This window comes from Triturus cristatus, chromosome 11, assembly GCF_964204655.1.
Source record: "Triturus cristatus chromosome 11, aTriCri1.1, whole genome shotgun sequence".
Lineage (NCBI taxonomy): Eukaryota > Metazoa > Chordata > Amphibia > Caudata > Salamandridae > Triturus > Triturus cristatus.
The window spans coordinates 518,121,486-518,147,481 of NC_140594.1; the positions used below are offsets into that span (position 1 = coordinate 518,121,486).

The 25,996-nt window shown below is 43.2% G+C and overlaps 1 protein-coding gene across 1 annotated transcript in view; it reads right to left on the reverse strand.

Annotated features, from left to right (window-relative positions):
* Nucleotides 1–25,996, reverse strand: part of LOC146784501 (zinc metalloproteinase-disintegrin-like VLAIP-B) — a 3,966,015-nt gene that overhangs the window by 1,811,203 nt on the left and 2,128,816 nt on the right. Inside the window, exon 12 of the mRNA XM_085632966.1 lies at nt 14,838–15,015. Coding sequence (XP_085489092.1) covers nt 14,838–15,015 — 178 coding nt within the window. The remainder of the gene's footprint in view (nt 1–14,837; nt 15,016–25,996) is intronic.

The following is a 25,996-nucleotide window of genomic DNA, read 5'->3' on the forward strand; positions in this document are numbered from 1 at the left end:
CAGTACCCATGTACTCATGCAGTGACCCACTTGCTCTTTTCTACTCTTCTCCTGCCTCTTTCTGCACCCCTGGTGCTTCATTCTGCACTTTGCATGCTTCTTTCTGCACCTCTCTTGCTTCTTTCTGAATCCCCGTTGTCTATATACCTCTTCTGCCTCTTTCTGCACTTTTCTTGCCTTTTTCTACACCTCTCTTTCTGCATGTCTGTTTTCTCTTTCAGCACTCGTCTTCCCTCTTTCTGCACCTTTCATGCCTGTTTTTGCATCTCACTTGCCTCTTTCTGCACTTTTCTTGCTTCTTTCTACACCTTTGCTGCTTCTTTCAGCAATTCTCTTGCCTCCTTCTGCACCTCTTAGTTAGAGGTAGTTTTAATCCCCTTGCCCTATTATGTTCTAGGGCCATACAGGGGAGGTCATGCCAATCACAGGGGAACCCCAACCCATAGTGTACCCGAGTGTATATAGGTGTTTTCACTGTATTCTAAGTGTCTTTCAGCATAGCACTGGCTCCGGACCTGGTTAGTCAGTCAGTTATCGCCAGTACCGGTCAGCAAAAAGTTGGGGGCACAGGATGACTTTGCAACAAGGTCTCTTTCTGCTCCTCCGTAGGTTCTTTGTGCACATCTCTTCTTTTTGAACCTTTCTTTGTCTTTCTGGACTTCTGTTTCCTCTTTCTGCATTTCTCTAGCTTCTTTCTGCGTCTTTCTTCCTCTTTCTGCACATGTCCTACCTTTGTAGTCATAGTTTGAAATTAGCATTTAAAAATCCTTTGAAATTCACTGAAAAGAACACAGGTTTCAGGAACGTTATAGTTAGAAATTAGCATTTAAAAAACCTTTGAAATTCACTGAAAAAACCATAGGTTTCAGGGACGTTATAGTTAGAAACAAGCATTTACAAAACCTTGGAAATTCACTGAAAAAACCACAGGTTTCAGGAATCTTATAGTTAGTTGGACATTTCACTCGTACAAAACCAGAGAAATTCAGCTGTTATATTTAGTAGAGCTAACTATAACTCGCGCCCCCGCAATGCACTGCTGATGACGTCACATACTACATCACTCATGACATGGTCAGTGACATCACTGATGACATCTCAAATGACATCACTGATGACATCATCCAGTTAATGTGTGTTGCTGTAAAGTTTAAATATGTTTTATATATATATATGCAAATGTGTATTGAACAATGAGTGGGTGTATAAGTGTCTGAATGGATGATTTAGTACATGAGTGACTGATTGTATAAGTGATGGATTTTGCGTATCTTGCTATACATGGGTTGGTGAGTAAAGTGTGTAAATGTCTGTATCAGTCTGTCAGTTGGTGTATAAGCAGCTGCATGGGTCAGTGAGTAGCTACCTGAGTGTCTATATGGGTTATTGCTTGGTTGTCGGAGTATCTGTATGGGTGCCTGAGTATCTGCGTGAGTGGGTAGGGGTGGGTGAATCTGTGCATAGATGTGTGAGTGGGTGATTCACTGGATGTATGGGTTCAAGAGTGCATCTGTGAAGGGCTGTATGGGTGGGTGAGTGTGTATATGTGTGTGTTGTGAGTGAATGGATGTCTCAGTGGTATATGTGTGAGTAACTACATATGTGAAAGGCAGCATATGTGAGTGTTAGAGTATATAAATGACTATACGTGAGAGTGAGTGATTGTGAGAGTGGCTGTTTGGATGAGTGTCTGCTTGTATCAGTGATTGTATAAGAGAGTAAGTATGTGTTAATATTTGTATAAATACATGAGGTGGTCTGTGTATAACTGTATATGTGAGTAAATGGGTGTGATTGATTTTTTGCATGACTGAGTAGGTGTGTTGGTAAGTCTATGAATGAGTGGCGGTGCATGAGTGCATATGATAGTGCTGTATTGATGAGTGACTGCATGTATGAGTTACTGTATGGGTGAATGAGTGGATGTGTGTGTGTAGACCTAGGACTCATTGAGCGGCTATGAACTAACTGCTTTTAATCCGTCTATGGTTTCGATATTGGTAGTCTGTTTTTTAGACTGGGTGTATAAAAGGTTTTTTTGGGTGTGAGGCAGTGCATCAGATTATCACATGGATGATGTAATCAGTGATGGAATCAGTGATGTCATTTGAGATGTCATCAGTGATGTCATCAGTGATGTTACTGAACATGCCATGAGTGATGTAATTTGTGACTTTATCAGCAGTGCATTGCGGGGGCACGAGTTATAGTTAGCTCTACTAACTATAACAGCCGAATTTCTCTGGTTTTGTAAGAGTGAAATGTCCAATTAACTATAACGTCCCTGAAACATTTGTTTTTTTCTGTGAATTTCTGAGTTTTTTTAAATGCTAATTTCTAACTATAACGTCCCTCAAACCTATGTTTTTTTTCACTGAATTTCATAGGTTTTTTAAATGTTAATTTCAATAACATCCCTATTAAGTCCCCTTGAATCCTGAAGGTCCCTGGAGACCAAGTAGCCCACCAGGTACCTCCAGTAAGTGCCATAGAGCTGCGTTGCAGAGAGGTGTTCCTAGGCCACGTCCCTTTTTACACCACACTGCAAACGCGGCTTCTGGTGCACTGCTGCTCAGAGGATGAAGTCCACTTGTGTCCTGAGGATGTACCGGGGTGCTTTCGCTGTGTCTACACTCGGAACATAGCACACTGCCGTGAGGAGCCACAGCACACACACTTTTGGATCTTCATTACGGACACGTACAGACTACAGCCTTCAGAATACTCACGGCAGATCCAAATACTGGTTCACAATTACTATGGTGCATCTTTTATTGAGTAGTCCATTACTATAGGACTTCTACTTGACCAGCCGGGTTGGAATTATCACAGGCGGAGTGACTACCGATACCATTTTATGCATGAGACAGCCCTGAGGAAGTCGTGGAATAAATTTCCATTTGCGACAAAACACGTGTTGGCTGGTTTCTTTTTTGCTCAAATAACATATGGAATAAAGACAAAGAAACTTTCTACCCACCGAGACAACTGATTTTTGCTTGCGAATCCATTTGAACTGTGTTGATTCATTATCACTTTATAATATCTTTTATGTGTGCCCCGGACTTGGTTGTATATGTAAAATTGTAGGGTTTCCTACACGAATTATAGGGGTTATAGGGCTTATCCCCTCACCTGGTTGCACCATAGATAATATAGCTCAATAACACTTACGTTTATAGAGCAGAGCACCACACTCCCTGAGTTACTAATAACCCTCCATTTTAGAATATGAGTTGCAGAGAGGTGTTCTGAGACCATGGAAGGTGGGCTTTGTGGCCCCCCTTCACTTTATTATTTTGGTCCCTGGGACCCCACCCCCCCTGGCCCCGCATATGATGAACTAAGTCCCAGGGAGGTGGTGGTCTAAAGGGCTGCAGCGGCTCCCGCGTGCCCCGCATATAATTTCCTCATTGCCCCTGGGACCTGGCCCTCCCTTGGGCTCAAAGAAATGAAGTGTGGGAGCCCGCGCTCAATTTTGTTTTATTTTTTCAGCCAGATTTGCACACCTAGTGTGAATTCAGTCCTTGTGGGACCCCATGAGCAGACCTAGGGGTCAGGGTATTTCTACCCTGCCCCCTTTTCTTGTGTTTTTTATCTTTTTTTTACTTTTTTCTTGTGACTCGGTTTTATCGAGTCACAAGAAGGCTGCCAGCGCTTCCTGGTTTGGAGTGTTGGCTGCCAATCAGAATGAAGCTCGCGATCGGGAGGGTTCGCTATTCCACGGCGCTCACCAGATATTGATATTTTTTATTTTTAAATTTCTCAGGAACTCCTGAATGGATTTACAACATTGAAAGCAAATAGGGCACTTTCGACCACGAGCTACCTCTCTGCCTAATTTGGTGTAATTCCATTCAGCAGTTCGGGCTGTAGCTGCGACAAAAGTTCCTATGGAAATTAACATGGAGAAAACGTGTTTTGGGACACCCCTTTTTTCTCAACCTCGCTTGACGAATCACTCCGAAACTTTCAAGACAGGAACTGACCAGGGAGGGCCATTCGGTTTGAAACTTTCGCAAAGATTCGTTAAATGGCACCAAAGATGTTGGCAAATCCAAAAACGCTTTTCCAAAGGAAACTAGGTCCTAACTATAATTACCTACTAGCGATCGCCAGTAGGTAATAGCTATATCTATCTATCTATCCATCTATCATCTATCTATCTATCTATCTATCTATCTATCTATCTATCTATCTATCTATCTATCTATCTATCTATCTATCTATCTATCTATCTATCTATCTATCTATCTATCTATCTATCTATCTATCTATCTATCTATCTATCTATCTATCTATCTATCTATCTATCTATCTATCTATCTATCTATCTATCTATCTATCTATCTATCTATCTATCTATCTCTATATCTATATATATATATATATATATATATATTTCCACAAATGCCAATGTAGCCTTCACAAAAGTCAGAAACTTGCTTCTGCAACAACAGACATATACCCTGTTTTATCTTGTTCAAAAAGAAAAACATACTCATTTGAAGAATAAACACAGACGAAAAAGAGACACCTGAATTCTCTTTAATGAACTGCAGAAGCTGCAATGTAACACAGAAGGCTCTGTTAGCCCAAAGGCTGCATTGGAATCTTAACAGTATAGGAACTGAAAGAAAATAAAGCAAAACTGGCACGGTGCCTTTAAGGCAGCCATGACCCCTACTTTTGCATCATGTCTTGGGGGGGGGGGTGACAGTTAGATCAGTTGTTCTTTGCAGAGACTGGAAGATCAGGGCACAAAGAAAACCCACTAATAAATGCGCATTTATCCGTGGAGGTGGGTGGGTTGCTTATGACTTTGATGAGGATACCCGTTGAAGAGAACTAGGATTACAATAGTCATACGCACTGAATCGAATAGCAAACCCATCCTCTACCTCTGCGGACAAATCAAAAAAAATTAAGAGCATCAGGCTCAGCTTTGGAATAAATTCCTCAAAGAGGCCTGGTCCATTTGGGGGCCTGCTCTTGCACCTGAATCCAGACACTAGCGTCTTGTGAATATATGAACCGACCTACAAGTGGCTGCTTTGCAGATCTCAGAGATGGGTACATTGTGCAACTAAGCCACAGTAGCTGCCTTTCCTTTTGTGGAATGAACCCTGGGAGTGGCTCCAAGGAGCTTATTAGACAACTGGTAAACCAGCTTGATACATGACACTATCCATCTGGAGTTGGAGCATTTAGAAGCTGGGAAACCTGTTCTGATGGAACCGTAATTTACAAACAAGTGATCCGACTTACTAATAGCTTTAGACTTGTCTAGGTATAACTTTAGGACTCTTTTTAGGTCTAAAGAGTGGAGAGATCTTTCAGCAGGTGTGGTGAGATTAGGGGAAAAGGTGGGTAGCGAAATGGACTGATTAATGTGAAAGTCAGGCACCACCTTAGGCAGAAACGAAGGATTGGTTCTCATTACTACCCTGTTGTTGTGAAACACCATATATGGCTCTTTATAGTAGAGAGCTTGGATCTTGCTCACCGTACAAGCCAAAGTGATTGCCACCAAGAAGGCAACCTTCCATATGAGATGTTAACGGGTTGCTTTGTGAATCTGTTCAAAAGGAGGACCCATGAGCTACGAAAGAACCAAATTGAGCTCCCAGGGAGGAGAAGGAGAGCGGATTAGAGGAAAGACTGTCCTTAACCCTTGCAAAAAATCCTTACCCAACTGAAGCTGGAAGAAGGATGGTTGGGAGAGTGATTGTCTATATGCCTTATTGGCTTCCAAGTGCATTTTTACGGAGGCAAACTTGAAAACTGAATTGGCCATGTGCAGGAGATATGGTAAAATTACTTCCTCCTGCCCTTGGGTCAGCTGGAACCCCTTTTGTGAACACCACATGTAGAATCTTGAGGTAATTCAGTTTTCCAATCCCGTTCGTATTTAGCCACTATTTTGTGTCCTGCCACTATTTTGTGCTGCCCTCACTCAGGCGGCACAGTGAAGGAGGTGTTGTTTTCCCTCTTCCAACTGCAAAATGTCAAATAACCTTCGGCCTCTGTTTAAAGCTGATGTCAGGGTCTGGCCGACTCCACTAATCCTCGTCTGGTTTGACTGATCCCTGTCTCCACTATCTGTTCGTTCGCACCATTCTTTCATGACTTTATCTTATCCTCTGGCCTTCGCTATTCTTTACTCGTATTCTCTCATTTCACAACTGTCCTCCGGGGCATACAAATGTGTCTTGCCACCTGCAAGTCGAATTGTAAACACTAACACTGATTAACTTGTGGGGACGGGTGACAAACACAGTTGAGAGAGACTTATTTGAGTTACTTAATATCTTGTTTTCACATTCTTCTCATTGGCTAACCCTGTATGCATTGGGAGTGTTCTTTGTGAATATGTGTATTATAAAAGATTGTGCGTGACAAAGTAAAGCGGCAGTCTCCTAAGAACATACCGAGTGTACTTCTGGGACAACTGTACTTAGCTGCAGCTAATAAACCTTATCTTCTACGCCTAACGGAGTGTCCCGTGTCTCTGTCCGACAAAGCAGGTGAACTCAGAAGATTAAGGCGTACCCTGCGCCGCCAGGCCCATAAGGTCTAGGTTCTTCAATTGGCACCCATACATGGGGCGGCTTCAGAGGTAGCAGTTCTGCCCGAGGATCGTAAGGAGCCCCGCAAGAAAATTCTGGAGGAATCGCGAACCACGTCAAGCGACCCCTGTATGTCGAAGTGGTCCGAAGGTCTTTTGCAGCGCGGTTTCTCCTTTCCGACGGCTGCTGACGACTGCTGCCCTGACTGCCGCCCTGCTTTGGTCCCTTCGACGATGTTTGGTATCGCGAGACATTAGACGGGCCTCTGTTGGCGTAAGAAGACACTAGTTAAGTATTGATGGGTAGCTCCCACTATTTTGTTTTGATTTGGATCTTTGATTCGGCTATTGCAAAAGCCGAAGCCAAGGGGTGAGTACGTTTGTGCTGTGTTATTTGATTTAACCCCTTGATGTTTGTTAACAGTCCAGTGAAATAACGATGCCTGGTCTGAGTAAGTTTGGGAAGTTATGTTGCCTTGGTTGTCATAGGGATTCCCAGCTGGAGGACTCTTGTCCGATTCCTCCGGTTGGAACTCCCACCTATGAGCTTTATTCAAACATGGTGTCGGCCCCATTGCCTTTAATAAAACATGGATCCGATACACGAAGAATGATGGCGTTCTACAGTGGCCACAGAATGGTAGTTTTGAGCCTGACATATTAGACAATTTGGAAGCGATACTGTTCGAAAGACAAGCCCGGCTGGCAATGTTTGGCTCTTTCCGCTCTGGCGTAAGGAAGCCAAACAGAAAGAAATTAAGCAGGCAAAACGAGATAAGAAAGCACAAAGTATGACGATTATACAGGCTGCCCAGTAGTTTAAAGATAATGAGATTGATAATGCAATGGAAATTTCGGAGAGACAGCATCGTATGGCAATAGATAGATGCTATCCGGTGTTGCCTATTTCCCCTTCTGATAAAAGTAAGGATCTGGAGGAAGACCCTTTGATGTCTCACATATTGAGATTGCCTCCACCCTATGTACAAGGTGCTAATGCACCCCCGTTGTTACAACCTGTTCAGTTGCCTGTCGTCCCCCCACCTGTTCCGGTTCTTCCACATTTGCCCCTTCCGGTATTGCCACTCCCACCTCCTGTGCCACCGATTCCTTTGTCTCCATCTCCTAAACATCAATCTCCTTTGCCTTCGGCTCCCCTTATAACTGCCAGTTCCTCTCCTGTATCGCCTAATACCTTGTCCCCTGTCCTTATGTCTAATTCATTGGGACTCTGAACATTTCTCTGGCTTTTTGGAGGACTATCTACTCCAAGAGGTTGTGGTGGTTCCCAGTTAGCGCCCAGGGGTAGAGGTCGAGGTATGTCGCCCCAGACACAGCGTTCCCTTCCACCTCCACATTCTATGAACTACTTTGATCAGCAAAATACTCAGTCTACACAGTATTCCAACGATGATTACTATGTTGAAGGCGAGAATGACGGTCTTCATGCTAACTAGGACAGCCATAGACAAAGTGAGGGAGTTGTATCGATTCCAGTAGATCAGAATGGGCCTTATGTTAATGTTACAACAATGGGTGTTTCAGAGCCATTTCTTTTAGATACTGGTGCGATGAGAAGTTCTATTATTCACTCCAAACTCCCTGGGGCACCCTTGTCTGGCTTAACAAACGTATCCGTAGGATTTTCTGGTGCCCCAGTTCATAGCCCGGTATCTTGTCCTCTGCCTATTTCAATTGGTTCTTATGATTTGGAAGCTCCGCTTCTTTTAACGACTGGTTGCGGCGAAAACCTGTTGGGTTTGGATTTATTGAAAAGATTGCATGCAACGATATATTGTTCTCCTTCTGGTGTACATCTGGCTTTAGGGCAGAAACGGACTTCTCCAATGTATTTGTCTAAAGATCAATTTCCACCTGAAGTGCTCTCTCCCCGCAACACTTTGGGCTACGGCAGCCTCGGCAGCTTGGTTTTCTTTTATTGATCTGAAAAATGCTTACTTCAGCATCCCCATTGCTGAAGAGAGTAGGGATATTTTTGGCTTCTCTTTAGGAGGCCGAAGTTTCCGGTTCAAGCGCGCACCCCAAGGCTATTGTGAAAGTCCCTCCATCTATAGCCAAGCTCTGAAGTGCCAGCTTGATGCTTTTCCTTTGCCGCCAGGTGCTACCCTTATTCAGTATGTGGATGATTTATTGATTGCTGCTGATTCAGAGGATATTTGCAAGAACGTGACTATTGCACTATTGCGTCACTTGTCTGACCTCCACCATAAGGTTTCACCTTCTAAATTACAATATGCCCGTCAAGAGGTTACCTATTTAGGTCATCTCTTGTCGAAGGAGGGAAGGCGACTGACCCCAGAACGTATTCAAGCAATTGCACAAATGTCTGTGCCATCCACACAAAGAGAAGTGTGTGCCTAGTTGTCTTAAAGCTACAGCAGCAGCAATTTGTATTCCTCAGTCTGCTGGAGTGGTGCTGGATAACACTCTTATTGTTATGGTACCACATGCAGTGGATACCTTGCTAAATAGAACGAAAACGCAGCATCTCACAAGTGCTCGCTTGTCTGGGTATGAGCTGACGCTCTTGGCTAGGCATGTGCAAATCAAACGATGTAACACTTTAAATCCAGCCACATTGTTACCTCTTCCAGAGGAGAAAGGTATTCAGGAACAACATGATTGTTTTCACCGTACTGAGGATGAGACAAAAGGTAGGATTGATTTGAAAGATACACCACTAATGGACCCGGATGGGATCTTATAGGTGGATGGTTCTTGTTTTAAACTCCCTAATGGTGAAACAACTTCAGCTTATGCTGTAACCACCTTGTATACAATCGTGGAGACAGCACGCATCAGACATAATTCAGCTCAGGCAGCTGAACTGATAGATTTGACCAGAGCGTGTGTGTTATCTAAAGGGAAGAGAGTGAATGTATATACCGACAGCCAGTATGCGTTTGGTGTGGCACATAGTTTTGGTCGTTTGTGAAAGGAAAGAGGATTCTTTACCTCCCACGGTACTAAAATACAGCATGGTCAGTTGGTAACTGATCTTCTTGAGTCACTTGCTTTGCCTACCCAGATAGCAATCATAAAGTGTAGTGCGCATAAGAGGATTACTGATGATGTTGGTCGCGGGAATGCTTTTGCGGATGAGGTAGCGAAAGAAACAGCCAGAGATGCTATAAGTCACATGTATGTTGCGGGCCCTGCCAATTGGGTCAAGGAAAAAGGAATGTGTGAGGATACAATAGAAAGTGTGAGATCGATTCAAGGAGAGGGTACAGAGAAAGAGTTGAGTAAGTGGAAAGAGAGTACAGGAATGTTAGATGCGAAGGGATGTTGGATAGAATTGTCAGAACATCAGCGTTGGCTGTTACCAGATGCCTATGTACTGCCTGTAGTTGCTATGGCACATGGTCCAGCCCACATCAGTGCGAAAGGAATATGTAAGCTTCTGGCTCCAGTGTGGCTGAACGAAGGGATTCCAAAATGTGCAGATTATTTAGTGAAGCATTGTATCGTATGCTTGATGCATAATCCAGGAAAGGGAACCCCAACTCCAGCAGGTCACTTTGCTCCCCCAACATGTCCTTTTGAGGTGTTGCAAATTGATTATATTCCCATGGAACGATGCAACAATCTCAAATATGTTTTGGTGGTGGTGTGTGCCTTCTCCAGATGGATAGAGGCCTACCCCCTGAAAGACAACACTGCTTTGTCCACTGCCAAAGTTCTTCTAAAAGAGTTCTTCCCTAGGTTTGGTTTGCCACGCATTGTCTGGAGTGACAATGGAAGTGAATTTGTGGGCCAAATTATGAAAAAGCTGTGTGCCGGTCTTGGTATCAGGCAGAAATTCCATGCAGCGAACCATCCCCAATCAGCGGGTTTGGTAGAGTGCTATAACGGCACTCTCAAACTTAAGCTTGCAAAGGTACAGGCTAGCATGGGACTTGCCTGGCCCGATGCTTTACCTTTGGCTCTCCTATCCACTAGAACAGCTGTACATTCTCGTTTGGGACTCAGCCCATACGAGGTTGTTTTTGGGCGCCCGGCTAATGTTTGGGGAGTCCCTCGCCCTAAAAAGCATTCTGACATACAGTATCCAATGCTGATTGACTACTTACATGACCTCACCACTAAATTACGTGTTCTCCACCAACAGGTTCAAAACGCTTTACCAGAAGCCTCCACAGACCCAGGTCATTCTATCCAACCGGGAGACTGGGTCTGTGTGAAAAATTTTCAGGGGACAAGAAATTTGGAACCTCATTGGAAGGCGCCTCGACAAGTTCTCCTGGTGACACGTACAGCAGTGAAAGTCGAAGGGAAAAAGAACTGGATCCATGGCGTGCACTGCAAAAAGGTGCCCTTGCCCTTGCCTTTTGACCAGTGGGTCCGTAAGGGTGTAGGTGATTTTGAAGGCGAAAGGGTCCCCCGGTTTGTACCTTTCAGTAGTGCACACCTAGATGGAGCTTGGTCAGAGAAAGAAAATGACGACGTTTTACAAGAAGCCGTACCGCCACATCTCCGATTGAACACTACAGATCCACAGACACTATTTCAGGACCAAACTGTACTGAACAGAACTCAATATAATTTAACGCCTAGACTGGTCAAGGACACCTAAGAACTTCATCTCTTTCGTGACATGTATAGGGGTGGGCGGAATTTGCGTAATCGCGTTACGCAAATCTCCGCGAAACGGTAAAAAATCTCCGCGAACACGCAGAAATTCCGCGAACACGCGGAATTGCTTGTTCGCGATACTTTTTTCTTGTTCGCGATCACTGTTTGCGTGCTCGGGGTGAAATATCTCGCGAACACGCATATTGAGAACGCGAACAAGCAAAAAATTTCGCGAAGTCGCGGAACGCAGATTTTTGGGCAATTTCGCGTTCTCCGCGGAACGCGAAATTACCCAAATTCCGCAAATTCCGCGAACGGAACGGAATTTACCGCCCAGGCCTAGACATGTATCATCTGTCCAGGTTGCAGGGTCACGGTAAGAGTCTTGGTTCGTGACCTGTATAGTGGCTAGGCCCCCAGGACTTGTCATAGGACGGCTAATAATCACAGCCAAGTGAGTAAGGAAGATTGCCGTGAGCAACTATTTGAGAGGATGGATGTCAAATTGGGAAAGAATAAGAAGAAGGAAGAGATGAGAAAGAAATATTGTAAATTAGTGTACAGTCGATGTGGCATAACATTGTGTGTTCTTATGTTTTTTAGTACCTTATTGGCTTGTGTAGGTTGGATTGTTCATGCTATGCAGCACAAATCTGTCCCTACTTCTATTTCCTTGCCTTTTCATTCAACTATCTCCCCACATCAATTACATACGCTTCCCCAACAGGAACTAATCAGGAGAACAGAATATTATAACAATTCATTTGTCCAGTTGTTGCATCAGCACTAATTGGTAGTCAACACAACTGACTGTTGGGTGTGTGGCCTTATGCCTCATACCACAGACAAAGGGATGCCATATTTCGCCCTTCCATTTTCTTATGAAGGTTCCGCTTGGGCCTATTTTGTGATGTTTTCAAATGCATATCAGAACCGATTTAGACGTCCAGTTGGTTCATATGGTAGTGGACAAGATTTTAGTCATAGTTCTCTGTTAAAAGGAATAGTGGCTATGGCTAGAATTGTGGAGAATAGTAGGGTTTCTGTTGATGAGAAACGGGCATACGATGGTTGGAACGTGACTTGTTACGTTACTAGCCTTACAGATAAAGTTAAACAGGGAAAATCTCCACCAATTTGGACTGTGCCTCATCGAGGTAACCTTTGTTTACAAATGAATGGCCAGACTACTGACACTGGACAAGGAAAAAATTTCTGTTCCCATACTTATATTTAAACATCTCAGAATTCACCACCGTTAGTGCCATCCCAGGGCACGTAATTTGTCTGCCTCGATAGAGCTTACATGTGGCTACCTACGGATTTTTCAGGAACGTGCTATATAGCCTTTCTTCTCCCTCCTACATACACTGCTCCTTCGGGACATCACAGAAACAGATATGGCAGAGGGATTATTGATTCCAAAGACACGGCAGGACAAGAGGGAGGTGATTTCCTTAAAGGATTTCTCCCTTTTTGGGGCCCCATGGCCAACAGTAGAAACATGAGACAATTGGTTTGTGTTGTTGAGGCTACCATAGATGTCACTGTGGGAGCCTTGAGTAATCTCACAGCTGAACTTCAGGCGGATCGTCTCATGACATTGCAAAACCGGATTGCTCTGGATGTTATTCTTGCGGATCGTGGTGTAGTTTGTAAATTGATCGGATCTAGCTGTTGCATTTATATACCTGACGATGCCCCTACGGTATACCAAGCCATCTCCAAATTACATGTGATCTCCGAGTCAATTCATCAGGACGAAGGAGATTGGTCTTTATTGGAATGGTTTTGGGGATTACTGTCCAAATGGGGATGGAAGGTATTAACCTTCCTAGGAGTGGTTTTGGCCATAATTTTTTCCTGTTGTCTCTGTATGCAGTGTGGCCCCGCCATCTGTGGTCTTTGTGCCACTATGTGTGTCCCAAGGCCTATGTCTCGAAAGACGGAGAGTATTAAAATTATGTTGCAGCAACAGCTTAATGACCTCATGGCCATTGACGTCGACTCAGATTAAAATGAGTCCGTGCGTTTTGCCTGAGTAATGACAAAAGTAGGGTCTGAGGTAATTCAGTTTTCCGATCCCGTTCGTATTTAGCCACCATTTTATGTCCTGCCGCTATTTTGTGTTGCCCTTACTCAGGCGGTGTTGTTTTCCCTCTTCCAACTGCAAAATGTCAAATAACCTTCTGCCTCTGTTTAAAGCTGATGTCAGGGTCTGGCCGACTCCACTAATCCTCGTCTGGTTTGACTGATCCCTGTTTCGACTATCTGTCGGTTCGCACCATTCTTTCCTGACTTTATCTTATCCTCTGGCCTTCGCTATTCTTTACTCGTATTCTCTCATTTCACAACTGTCCTCCAGGGCATACAAATGTGTCTTGCCACCTGCAAGTCGAATTATAAACACTAACACTGATTAACTTGTGGGGACGGGTGACAAACACAGTTGAGAGAGACTTATTTGAGTTACTTAATATCTTGTTTTCACATTCTTCTCATTGGCTAACCCTGTATGCATTGGGAGTGTTCTTTGTGAATATGTGTATTATAAAAGATTGTGCACGACGAAGTAAAGCGGCAGTCTCCTAAGAACATACCGAGTGTATTTCTGGGACAACTGTACGTAGCTGCAGCTAAAAAACCTTATCTTCTACGCCTAACGGAGTGTCCCGTGTCTCTGTCCGACAAAGCAGGTGAACTCAGAAGATTAAGGCGTACCCTGCGCCGCCAGGCCCATAAGGTCTAGGTTCTTCAATCTCTTTCATTTAAATCCATAAAATTGTCTCATGGAAGGCCTCCTTGATTCCTTTAAAAATTCATGCACTCCTGAGGTAGTCCTAGATGGCCATATTGAAGGACCTCTGGAGCCATGCTGCCAAGTTCAGTGAGGGAAAGTTGGGATGATGAATTCTCCCGTTAATTTTGGAGAGGAGATCCGGTCTGCACTGCAGCCTCCTGTGTGGATGCTCTGAGAGAAGTAGATGGTCCGGGTACCACCACTTCCATGGCCATTCTGGTGCAATAAGGATCATCCTCGCTCTGGAGGTGTAGAGTTTGGTTATGAACCTCGGAATGGGAGGAAGTGGCGGAAAAGTGTAGAAAAAGTCCCCTGACCAATCGATTAAAAGGGCATTTCCTTTTGTCCCTGGTCGGTAGTATGATGATGTGAAGTCTTGGCATTTTTTGTTGGTGTCGACTGCAAAAAGATCAGTTGTTGGATGAACCCATTCCCGGAAGATGTCTGTCAACACCTCGTCGTGCAGAACCCAGTCTTAATAATCTTTAAAGTATGACTTAGAGAACTTAGGGAATCTAGAGAACTAGTCTCCTTCTAGCAGAATCCAAGCGCCTTGCACTTCTCTATAAACCTTTGAATGTATTTACAGAATGTAAAATGAAAAAGAAAGAACATAGAGTTGTTTAAATTATATTCAACGGCTAAAACACAAATTCCTGTTCACATGTTAAAACATCAAAATCCTCTTCGTCAAAGCCCCATCTATTCACTAGCTCACAGGGAATTATATTTATATTATTTGTAAAACAGACAACCAGTCTTATATTAAGTTACTAGATACTTCTGTGTCATTATATCTCCAAAATATCTTGCTATCTGTTATGCATCGGTTGAAATTACAGATATTGCTATATCTATGCGAGCACCAGTTACCTCCGGTGTACCACAGTCGCACTGTTCATTTGCCTCAATGTAGCCATTTCCACACACAGGAGGAGGTATGAGATCGCTCAGATCCGGTTTATTTTTCACACACATAGGCATCTCACTTAGAATGAATTTCTGATACTGGTTTTTACTGCACGAGCTGAATACTTTCGGTGGTGGAGGCCTGTAAGGCAAGCGAGAGAACAAATGTGTCATCTGGGTAGCAAGCACTGGCTCATGATGAACAATTAAAAATCACTGGATCAGCTGGAAAACAATACACAGAGACCACAAGAGTTTCATCACAGTTTATAGGTTTCATAGAGCAGTACTTTTTATTTGAAATTGCTTTATTGATGTTTGAGCTCAAAGTCAGTACAACAATATAGATTTATTTTTTTCTGCCTGGGAAAGAATCTGCACAAACAACAAACCTATACATCAGCAAACACTGGGAACTAACATTCCCAGAAAATCATTCAGTGAGTCAACGTTGTGTCATTCACAGAGGAAGACCTAAGGGCTGCCTAATACCCCTGCTCATCAATTAGAGAGAGGAAATAAAATAATCCATCATACATCTTTAACCCCTTCACTGCTAAGCCTCCTCCCCCATCACCCCTCAGGGCTAAGCCTTTTTTGGCCATTTTGGGTAGTTTGCGCTTAGGGCCCTGTAACTTTTTGTCCATATAAGGTATCCAAGTCAAATTTGCGTCCTTTTTTCCAACACCCTGAGGATTCGAAATGTACTCACGCTTTGTGGATTCCCCTGGAAGGAACCCAGAAATTAGCCAAACTACAGGAATTTTTTTCATTTTTATAAATGAGAAAGAAGTGCTGCAGAAGAAAGCGTCTGTTTTTCCCCTGCAAATGGTATCAACAAATTGTTTGTGGTGCTGAAATCACCATCTTCTGAGCTTTCAGGGACAGGCATACTTTTGTCGGAAAACCAACATTACCTACAAAGTTTTGGCATTTTACTGGGACATAGCCTATTTTTGCTATTTTTTGTGCATTCAACCTCCTTCGAGTTAGTGGTAGAAATGGGTATGAAAGCGATAATAGATCCTGCAAAGCTATACAATTGTGAAAAGTAGACAAAATTATGAATTGAGCAAGGGGTCATTTGTGTAGATCCTTCAAAGTGTTTTTTTATAGAAACTAACAGTTGAAAATAAAAAATATGGAAATTCAGTTGAGAACGTTTTTACCTGTAACTTCTTCTAAGTATGAAAAAGTTTTGAAAGCAATATACTGTTACATCTGCTGGACTCTTTTGGTTGTGGGGATATATAAGACTTGTAGGTTCACCAAGATCCCGAGGGACCCAGGGCCAGTAACTGAGCTGCAACTTGCAATGGTTTTTCATAGTGTACCGGGTATTTAGCAATTCATTTGATAAAATATAAAGAGTGAAACATAGATACCAAGGAAACCTATATATTTCCAAAATGGGAACAAAATATATAGTTTAGAAGCAGTTGTCATTTGCGCATCTCCAAAATTGTAGGTACCCATACAAGCATGTCACTTAGAGTCATTTTTCAAAATTACTTCTTTTTTAAAATGATCTTACATTTGGAAGGCAGAAATGCAAACTAAGTCAATTGGTAATAACACTTGTTCGACTATTCTGTGTTCCCCTAAGTCCCAATAAAAATGGTATCTCACTTGTGTGGGTAGGCCTAGTGCCTGTGACACGAAGCAGCCCAACACGAAACTCAGACACATCAAATTTTTCCAGTGAAAACTGACCCTTTTTTTACAGTGTGCCTAGCTGTGGATTTTGGATACAAGTTCAGCTGGCACCCAGGGAAACCTAGCAATCCAATACACGTTTAAAAACTAAACACCCAGGGGAATCCCGGATGAGGTGACTTGAGTGGCTCTCACCAGGTTCTGTTTCTCAGAATCCTTTGCAAACCTCAAACTTTGTCAAAAAACAAATTTTAACTCACATTTCTATGATGGAACGTTCTAGAATCTGTGAGGAGGTACAAACTTACACCTGAACCAGCATTCATCAAAGTCTCCTGATAAAAATGGTACCTCGCTTGTGGGTTAGGCCTAATACCCGCGACAGGAAATGGCCCAAAACGCAACTTGTACACATCACATTTTTTCAGTGAAAACTGACTTTTTTTTCGCAATGTGCCTAGTTTTGGATTTTGGATCCTGGCCCTGCCAGCACCTAAGGAAAAATAGCAAACCTATACATTTTTGAAAACTAGACACCTAGGGAAATCCACGATGTGGTGACGTGTGTGGCTCTCACCTAGTTATTTTCCCCAGAATCCCTTGCAAACCTCAAACTTTGAAAAAATGAACACATTTTACTCACATTTTTGTGATGGAAAATTCTGGAATCCTGGTGTATTCACAAACATTCACACACTCTGCATTCCTCAAAGTCTCTCGATAAAAATGGTACCTCACTTGTGTGGGTAGGCCTAGTGCCCGCAACAGGAAACGTCCCAAAACACAACGTGAACACATCACATTTTTCCAGTGAAAACTGACCCTTTTTTTGCAATGTGCCCAGCTGTGACTTTTGGACCCTAGCCCAGCTGGTACCTAGAAAAACCTAGCAAACCTACACTTTTTTTTAAACTAGACACCCAGGGGAATTCTTAATGGGGTGACTTAGTGGTGTCAGGATGGTAATGGCAGCTAGTTTACAAGCACAGAAGACCCCTACCACGTGGTCTTCCATCTATTGGGCATGCATCTAGATAGGGTGGATGGACTGCTGTCAGCTGCACTGGTGGGCTGCCAGTCTGCCAGTCTGGCGGCCAAGATCTAATTTTGGCCCTTTAACTCCCTGTTCCTACAAAAGCAAACTCGTTCTTGTGTAAAGTAATTGGTGCACATGTAAACCGCTCTTTTGGCGTTGGCACAACATCCAGTGCTTCGAGGCAACTCACTTAATCTCCCTGTTCCTACAGAAATGAATGTGTCTATGTGTAAATTAACTGGCACTCACATAAAGCCCTCTAATAATACATTCAGGTGGTGTCTGTGCCACATAAAACTGCATTTAAAAAAAGAGACAGAAGACAAAGCAAGAGAACTGAAATCCAAGACAAATAAAAAAATGAGTCCCAAAAACATTTCTTAAAATGGCTACTGTGTATAAGTAGCATAACCCGGTTCCTGCTTTCTGGGAGGGCTAAAGACGAGAAGAGGCATGACACATGCATGAAGCTCATAAAGTACATACAACAGGTATTTTTTCAAGGCATAAGCAATCTGGAGCCGAGACCTAAAAACTAGCTACCACCTCCTGCCATAGGTCTGCAATTGGCCATCTACGCAATCCTCTAGCTTCCTCAGCCCTTAATGCCATCCCTTCTGCTAAGGCCCACATTTCTACCTTCACCCACCACCTGCTGTGCAGGCAGCCATGGGGTGATTTACAATGATGCAATGGGCCTCATTATGAGGCGGGTCGAACCGCAACTGACAGCTTGTCGTAGCGGTTTCAACCACATCAACAGCTGTGGGGCAGCATTTGGAGGGACCGACTGACACATTTGGACGGGCGTCCATCGGAAGCTCCTCATAATCCCTTAAGGAAGGGATTTCTGTCATCAGGATTATGATGTCGTTTTTGACAGCCTTTCCAGGTCGCCCTTTCTGACATGGCAAGGCTGTCAGAAAGCGACTTTTTCAATGAGAGCTTGTGCAGCAGGCGGTTTCGGCCTGCCGCACCAGCTCCCATTGAAAAATTGAAGTTTGCGACCGCATTATGTGCAGTTGCATCCTAATTGTGGCATTAGAACTGCCGACCTGAGGTCAGTCGTTCCCAATTCGCAGCGATGTCGGTTGCAAGCAACTCTAACCGACCTCGTAATCAGGGCCAATGTCTTTATGGGCTATCCCTAAGACCAGGTCAAGGAACCTGTTGCCCGCTCATTTCTCTGGTCACCTCAGTACAGACCTGGAGTTGGTTTCATGGAACAGTACTTAGAGGGTCATTTTTACATCCAGATGGGCAGACCACCAACCTGCTGTGTTACTAGAGTCCATGATCTCTTCTCCGCTGGCTGAAGACCTCCCACTCCTTTTAGGGATCTCTGCCTGACTAATGGTGTCTCTGAACCTACATATGATCCACTACTTCGAGGTCTCCCCTGTAGGGTCAGTGTAATGCAGGAAAGATGCTGCATTGCTTTTCCCGTGATCAGCAATGCCTTGTCAGGAGTAGCAAATAAAATTTCAGTTTTCAATTTCTCCTTGCTTTAAACAAACTCTCAAAGCAGAAGTAAGTTTGTGCAAAACAAACAGTCAATGGCTCTAACATGCAGGACTGTTTTTAACCCTGTGGGTCGGGCCACTGATAGATTTTCCTGCCTGCAACTCCCATGGTTTACATGGCATTCCTGGGTAGGGAAATCCAGCCATAGCCACCCTGCCCTTCATAGAGTGGGGCAACTGTTACTAAAACCTAGTGGCCTAGTGGTGAATGGGTCGCCAGGTCAAGAGTTCCTCCGCCGAAGCTAGCTAAGGATGCTGGTGGTGCAAACCCTACAATACTACTCCCTCTAAATGAGCAGAAACATTGTGAGTTTTGGTGGGGTAGGTGCCCCCCTATCAACTTACAGTTATAGAACTCCTGCTCTGTCAAATTCTAAATTACCCCTTTAGTAATCTCTTTTGCTCTTCACTAACAAGTATATCATTCACCATTTGGCAAGTACTAAAATGCAGGTTAGTGGTTCAGACATTCATACTATTACCAATGGTAAAATTGAAAAAAGAACTTACTGTAGCAAACAGCATACTCGCAACTCTTTCCACTCTTCAAACATAGATTGGAGAACCCTTTCATTGGACACTGCCAGAGTAGTAGCATAACACTTTAAATGCAAAGGAAGGTGAGCGTGAGCTGCTCCTCCTATACCCAGTTTCTACTCCACTATAATCCAATTCTAACTACCAATATGGAGAAATGTTAGGTCATTGCCAGTGTTGCAATATTAATTCTGCCATATTCAGAGTTCTTCAATAGTGCAACTGAACTGTTTCCACCAACATGACCATATCCAACATCACAGAAGCTACCTTTGAGTGAATTCACCTGCAGAAATGTCAATAAGCCCTATTTTGGAATATTTGGAATATATGCAAGTAAACATGGACACAAGAAATAGAGTCTCAGAGTATGAGTACATTGCCAATATCATTTATCTTGCCATCCAAAACTGCTACAAGGGTGTTTCCCAGAATGTTAGTGACACATTACTCGCTGTTTTGGTGAAAGTCCTCTTACCTAGGCATGAGTGTGGATCACTCACCATAGATAGGGAGGATGACCTAAGATGCTTCTTTGAGGAATTACCCCTGTGCCCTGCTTGACCCTGTAGTGCAGCAAAAAGAGATTCCAGTGGTGGGATTTCCACAATCACAATAACTCAATGCTCATTGATAGAGTTAATATGCCTTTTTTACTGGAAGCAGCTCCAAGACCACAATAGTCTAAATCCAAACCTAAGAATACATACCTGCGAGCAGAAAGATTTGCAGCATATTTTACAGTAGGAAGGCTGTGGCACATCCTATATTCAATAGCACATCTGTGTTTCAAGATGGCATGTATCTTGCTCTTGTTGGGTATTAGACCTGCTATCCTTGGTGTGGGTTCCCCCTAACTTTTTGCCTTCAGACCTCCTATTTTTGCTGACTTCGGTTTTGCTGGCCTTAGGATTTTGCACACTTTCCCACTGCTAACCAGTGCTAAATTGCATGTGCTCTCTGCTCAAACACGGTCACATTGGCTTATACCCAATTGGCATATTTAATTTACTTTTAAGTCCCAAGAAAAGCTCACTACATGTGCCAAGGGCCTGTGATATTAAATGCTACTAGTTGGTCTGCAGCACTGATCGTGCCACCCATTTAAGTTGTTGTTAGACCAGACATTCTTAGGGTGGTCTTCCCCCAACTTTTTGTCTACCTCCCTCCATTTTTCTGAACTTGTTTGTGCTGTTTTTAGGACTCTGCACAGTTTACCACTGCTGACCAGTGCTAAAGTGCCTGTGCTCTCTGCCCTTAAAATAGTAACATTGGATTATACCCAAAAAACATAATTAATTTACTTGTAAGTCCCTAGTAAGGTGCAGTACCTGTAAGCTAAAGGCTGTCAGTAGACCTGAAGCACTAGTTGTGCCACCCACCTAGGGAGCTCATTAACTATGGCTCGTGCCTGCCTTTACAGAGCCTTTTTGTGCAGTTCTACACTGCCATGCTGACCTGAGAAGAAGGTGCAAAAAGAACAATGTCAAACATTCAACCCCAGTATAAAGATTTGGGCCTGACACCATTGTTTTTTTGCGCACATTGCCATTTCAGTCTGGACCCAGCCACATGCAAATTAGTCTTGACCCTGCTCCCCATGGGACAAATCCAGCCCAAACTGCCAGAAAATATACTCCCTAGACCAGAAGCAAGCTTTCTACGACCTGTTTTGAGGTATCACCCCTCATCAATCACAATAGCTTTACTCCAGTGGCATTGCAAGCACTTGACCCACATCTGGGCATACCCTTCACACTTTGGGCAACAAATGCAAAAAGAACAATTAATGGACAGAATGCTAAACAATGTCAAATATTTACCCTCAATAAAGAGATCTAAACCTAAATCCATAGTTTTTTTGCTCACCTTGCCATTTCAGTGTGGACCCGGTCATATACAAATCAGCCTTGCCCCTGCTCCCCATGGGGACAGTCCAGCCCGAACTGCAAGAACCGGTTCTCCCTGGACTGGAAACAGGCATCATAGGACTGGTTTCGGGTTATCACCCCTCATCAGCCAGGATAGCTTGACTCCAGTTGCATTCAGAGCATGAAGCCCACATCTAGGCAAAACCTTCCCACTTAGGGCGACAAATGCAATTGTTCAGCATTCCGTCCATCAATTGTTCTTTTTGCATCAATGAAGAGATCAGAAAAGCGAGAAACTCAAAACACCGCACCTCCCTCTTGTCGCAAACATTATTAAACAATGTAGTCTTCCTACATGCACCAGACCAAGCCACCTGCTGCTCCCAAGGTGCAACCACAAGGTTAAATTGAATCCAAATTTTAACTGTGCGGCCCTAGACATAACTTGTGAGTCCCTTGCACAGCAAAAGATAAACCAAAATATTACTACTGCTAAAAGAAGGCAGGGACAGAGGTTGCAAGTGATATCATGGAACATCGCTGGGATTCAGCAGAAGCTGACCAATGAGGATTGGGTATCCTTTATACATACATTCAATATAGTATGCTGTTATGAGACCTGGGCTACTGAACCAATGCATATTGATAGTTTTACAACTTATTGCTCTCTAGCCATCCCATCACCTGCAGGGAGGGCAAGGGGGCTCTGGCTGGTCACATTTGAGAATCAAAGTACTAGAGGATAAGCCATGCTACTCAATTTTACATATTTTTTCATCTGAGCAAGGTAATGTTATTCTGGCAAGTTCTTCACTTCTTTTCAGTGCAGCCCATGGGCATTATAGAGAAACTGGGGGAAATATTGGAAAGCCATTCAAGTCTCAAGGGATGCTATATACCAATTATCTGGGTTGGCGATTTTAATATTGAACAATGTATTTAATGTAATAATCGTATATGTGGAGCCACCGATGGAGAAGGGAAAGATGCAAGTCATTTGACACACAGCATATGGAAACACATTTGATTTTGTGCTCATTAACAAAGATATTACCCGGCAATTATTAAATAACGAGGTACGCCCCATACCATATAGTGATTATAACCTGATCATTTTATATTTTCACATACAGGTGCTTTTGGAGTCTAGTGGTTCACCATATCTCCCGCTTCACTCTTCCACCAACCAGGGAGTACAGATAAAATGGGAATGCATTGACCGACGAAGATGAAGATTAAGTAACAGAAGCCACTCAAGACATTTCTCAATTCCTTTCCCTTGATGGTGACCCTAGTAAGATTCAAGTTAGATATACAGCAATCTGTGAGACAGCTGCCCGGCTGCTAACAAATACTAGGCCACCTAATGATAGTATGCAACACCCTTGGCTTAATTCAGACTGTACTTCAGCCTTAAAAGCCCATACAAAAGCCACCAACATAATCCCGTGCAATATTGAGGCAGTACGATCAGCCAGGAAACTCTCTAAAAAAAGCACTAGAAACAAGGAAAAGGGAACTTAGGATAAAACATGGCAATACCTAGAGAAAGCATCCCATCTAAAAGACAGTAGGTTTTTTGGGAGGTTGTCAACTGACTTTTTTTTTACGGCGGCCCCCCCAAATGGAATTGAATGTCACGTTTCACAACAGGAGTGTGTAAGTCACTTCACAAAATGTTTTAACCCCAAGGAACAGCTCGATGAACCCCACATGGAACCAGAAATTGACCCACTCTTTTTTTATGGCATCTGGCTAAGTGAATTTAGCGATCTAACAGCAGTTGCCAAAGTTATCCAGAGAGCTGCCCTGGCTAAGGCTCCAGGCGCTGACGGTGTCCCCATTGACATGCTAAACTCTACATTGGAATTCTGGGGCCCATTAGTGACTAGTATCTTCAAAGTCGTTGTGAAGGGGGACTAATAAAAACCTGTAGGAAATCCACTTTAGTCCCTATATTTAAAAAAGGGGACAGGAATTGCCCTATGTGTTATCCCCTGATTACTTTGTTAGAAGGCGCAGTCAAATCTTTGGAGCAAATTATCTCTGAAAAGCGGGGAAAATGGGCAAAAATGAATTCCTTTTTCTCAAAGGTTCAACATGGTTTCCATCCAGGCTTAGGGACCATCGAGCAGGCACTTAACCCTTAGCATGGGAAAATACGTCAAGGACAGGAGAGCTTCGTTATACATGGAGTTTATGGATCCTTCTGTGCTTTTGATCTGGTGGATAGGGGAAAGTTGTGGTCTCTGATGGAGGCAACTGGAATCGAGCCACCACTGTTGAACCTTATTAGGTGGTTACATTGGGACACTATAGCCAAGGTCTGATATACTAACAAGGCAATTGTACACAACCTATAAAACTAGAGAGAGGGGTCCGTATAATGGCACCTTTTCTGTTTTTAACCTATATTAATTGCTTAGACAAAGTCCTGAGTTTATGGAGTGACAATACCCCTAGAATCGCATTTCGTCCTTTCCCAGTTCTTTTTTATGTAGATGATGCGGTTTGAATCTCACTAATCACAATTGGCCTCTAGAAACTTTTAAATGGTTTTAACAATTTTAGCATGAACCTAAGTAAATCATCAGAAATCATTTATTTTAACCTGTGGTTCAAAAAAACACCAAATCAAAATGCTTTTTTATTGGTGAGACCCCAATCACAAAGGTTTCTCTTGTCAATTATCTGGGCATCCTGTTTGAAGCAAATTTGAAATGGGGCATAATAGCTAAACAGAGAACACAGAAACAGGAGTAGCGTCTGAATCTATTTTTATATTTGCAAAACAATTGGGGCATAAACCAATTATATAAATCCAAATGACTGGGCAGGAAACTTATGGAGCTGGCGTGTGGGGCCATGAAGCACCAGCTAGAATGCAGGCCTTTGAAAACAAAGTTCCTCTGCTAGATCCTGGCCATCCCTAAATCAACCGCAAGCTTTATCTCCTACAGTGAATTGGGTATGGGCTATTCGGAAGATCAAGCTAAAAATGTACCCCCCTTTACTCTGGGTTAATATTTGGTTTACCCCACAAGCAGGCTTTTCGATAGACATTCTGAGCGATTGCCTGAATTTGGACAATGGATTCTCCAAACCTTGGGTGGCATATGTCAGGAAAAGCTTTAATGACATGGGCCTTATTAACCTTTTTGAATTTCCAGATATCATTCATCGAACCACACACTAAGGCCATAGTTAAGAAAAATGTTTTATGTTGAATGAAGATATTAGAATCTGCAGAATTAAAAGCCTTTCAACTTCAGTTCTTAACTGTTTGCCAATTTCCACAATGCCTCAGATAGAGCAGTATATAATGTGGGTGGCAAAACTAGAACATAGGCTTTACCTAATGAGGCTCAGGTTACATTCAATTTACTATTTGGCTGCATTCCCAAATTCTGGCTCCTGCTTTGAATCTCTTCCAGGCTGCCCATGTAATAATTCCATGCCTAAAACGACAGCACATTTTATGCTCTTTTGCACTTTTCATAGCAGCTCGGGAAAATGTTTCTTACTACCAATTTTAAAGTACAAGCACTTTCCATCACACCATGAAGTGCTGATCTTTTAAAAATGATTAAATACTCCTACAATTTGTTTTTCTCTTCTTACTTACATTTTGTCTGCATAATACTGAGAAGGAGGTATGCTTCTTAAGAATATCCATTTTAGCCCAGTTGAGACTAATGACCCTCAAAATCCAAACTATATAGTTATAACATCTCCTATTTATGCCTTGAGGAACTTCGATTTTTGATCACGATCGAATCGACCCGCCATTTTGTGACCCGCCACCATTTTGTGTTGCCATCACTCAGGCAGCACGGTGAACAAAATCTATTCTGCTTTTCCTGTAGCTCGGTGTCAAAATACGTCCTCGGCCTTATTTGCGAAGCTGGTGTTTGGACTAGCCGAGTACACTAATCCTTGTCTGGCTTTCCTAATCCCTGTTTCAACTATCTGTAGGCTCACACTATTCTTTCCTGATCAAATCTTATCAACTGGCCTTCACTGTCTCCTGCTAGCATTCTCTTGTGTCACGACTGTCCTCTAATACACACAAGCGTATCTCACCACCTGCAAGTTAGTTATAATCTGTTAATGAATTAGTTCGGGGGTGGGGTGACAAACACAGTTGGAGGAGAGGTCTCTTCGAGTCATCTGATAGTTCTGTTTTCGCACCTTTTTTATTGGTTCCGCTTTGTTTTTCAACTTACCCTATTGGCTCTTTTCTTATATGCTTGGGGAGTGTGTCTCGTTAATAATTATGTATTGTATAGCATTTAATCTGATGCGCCACAGAGTGAAGTGGCAGTCTCCTGAGAACCTACTTTGTGTACTTCTAGGATAACTGTACTAGCTGCAGCTAAATAAATCCAATCTTCTAACGCCGACAGAGTGTCCCGTGTCTCTGTGTAGCGAAGCAGGTGAACTCCGGGGACAAAGGGCGTACCCTGCGCCGCCAGGCCCAAAAGGATTGGCGCCCAACGC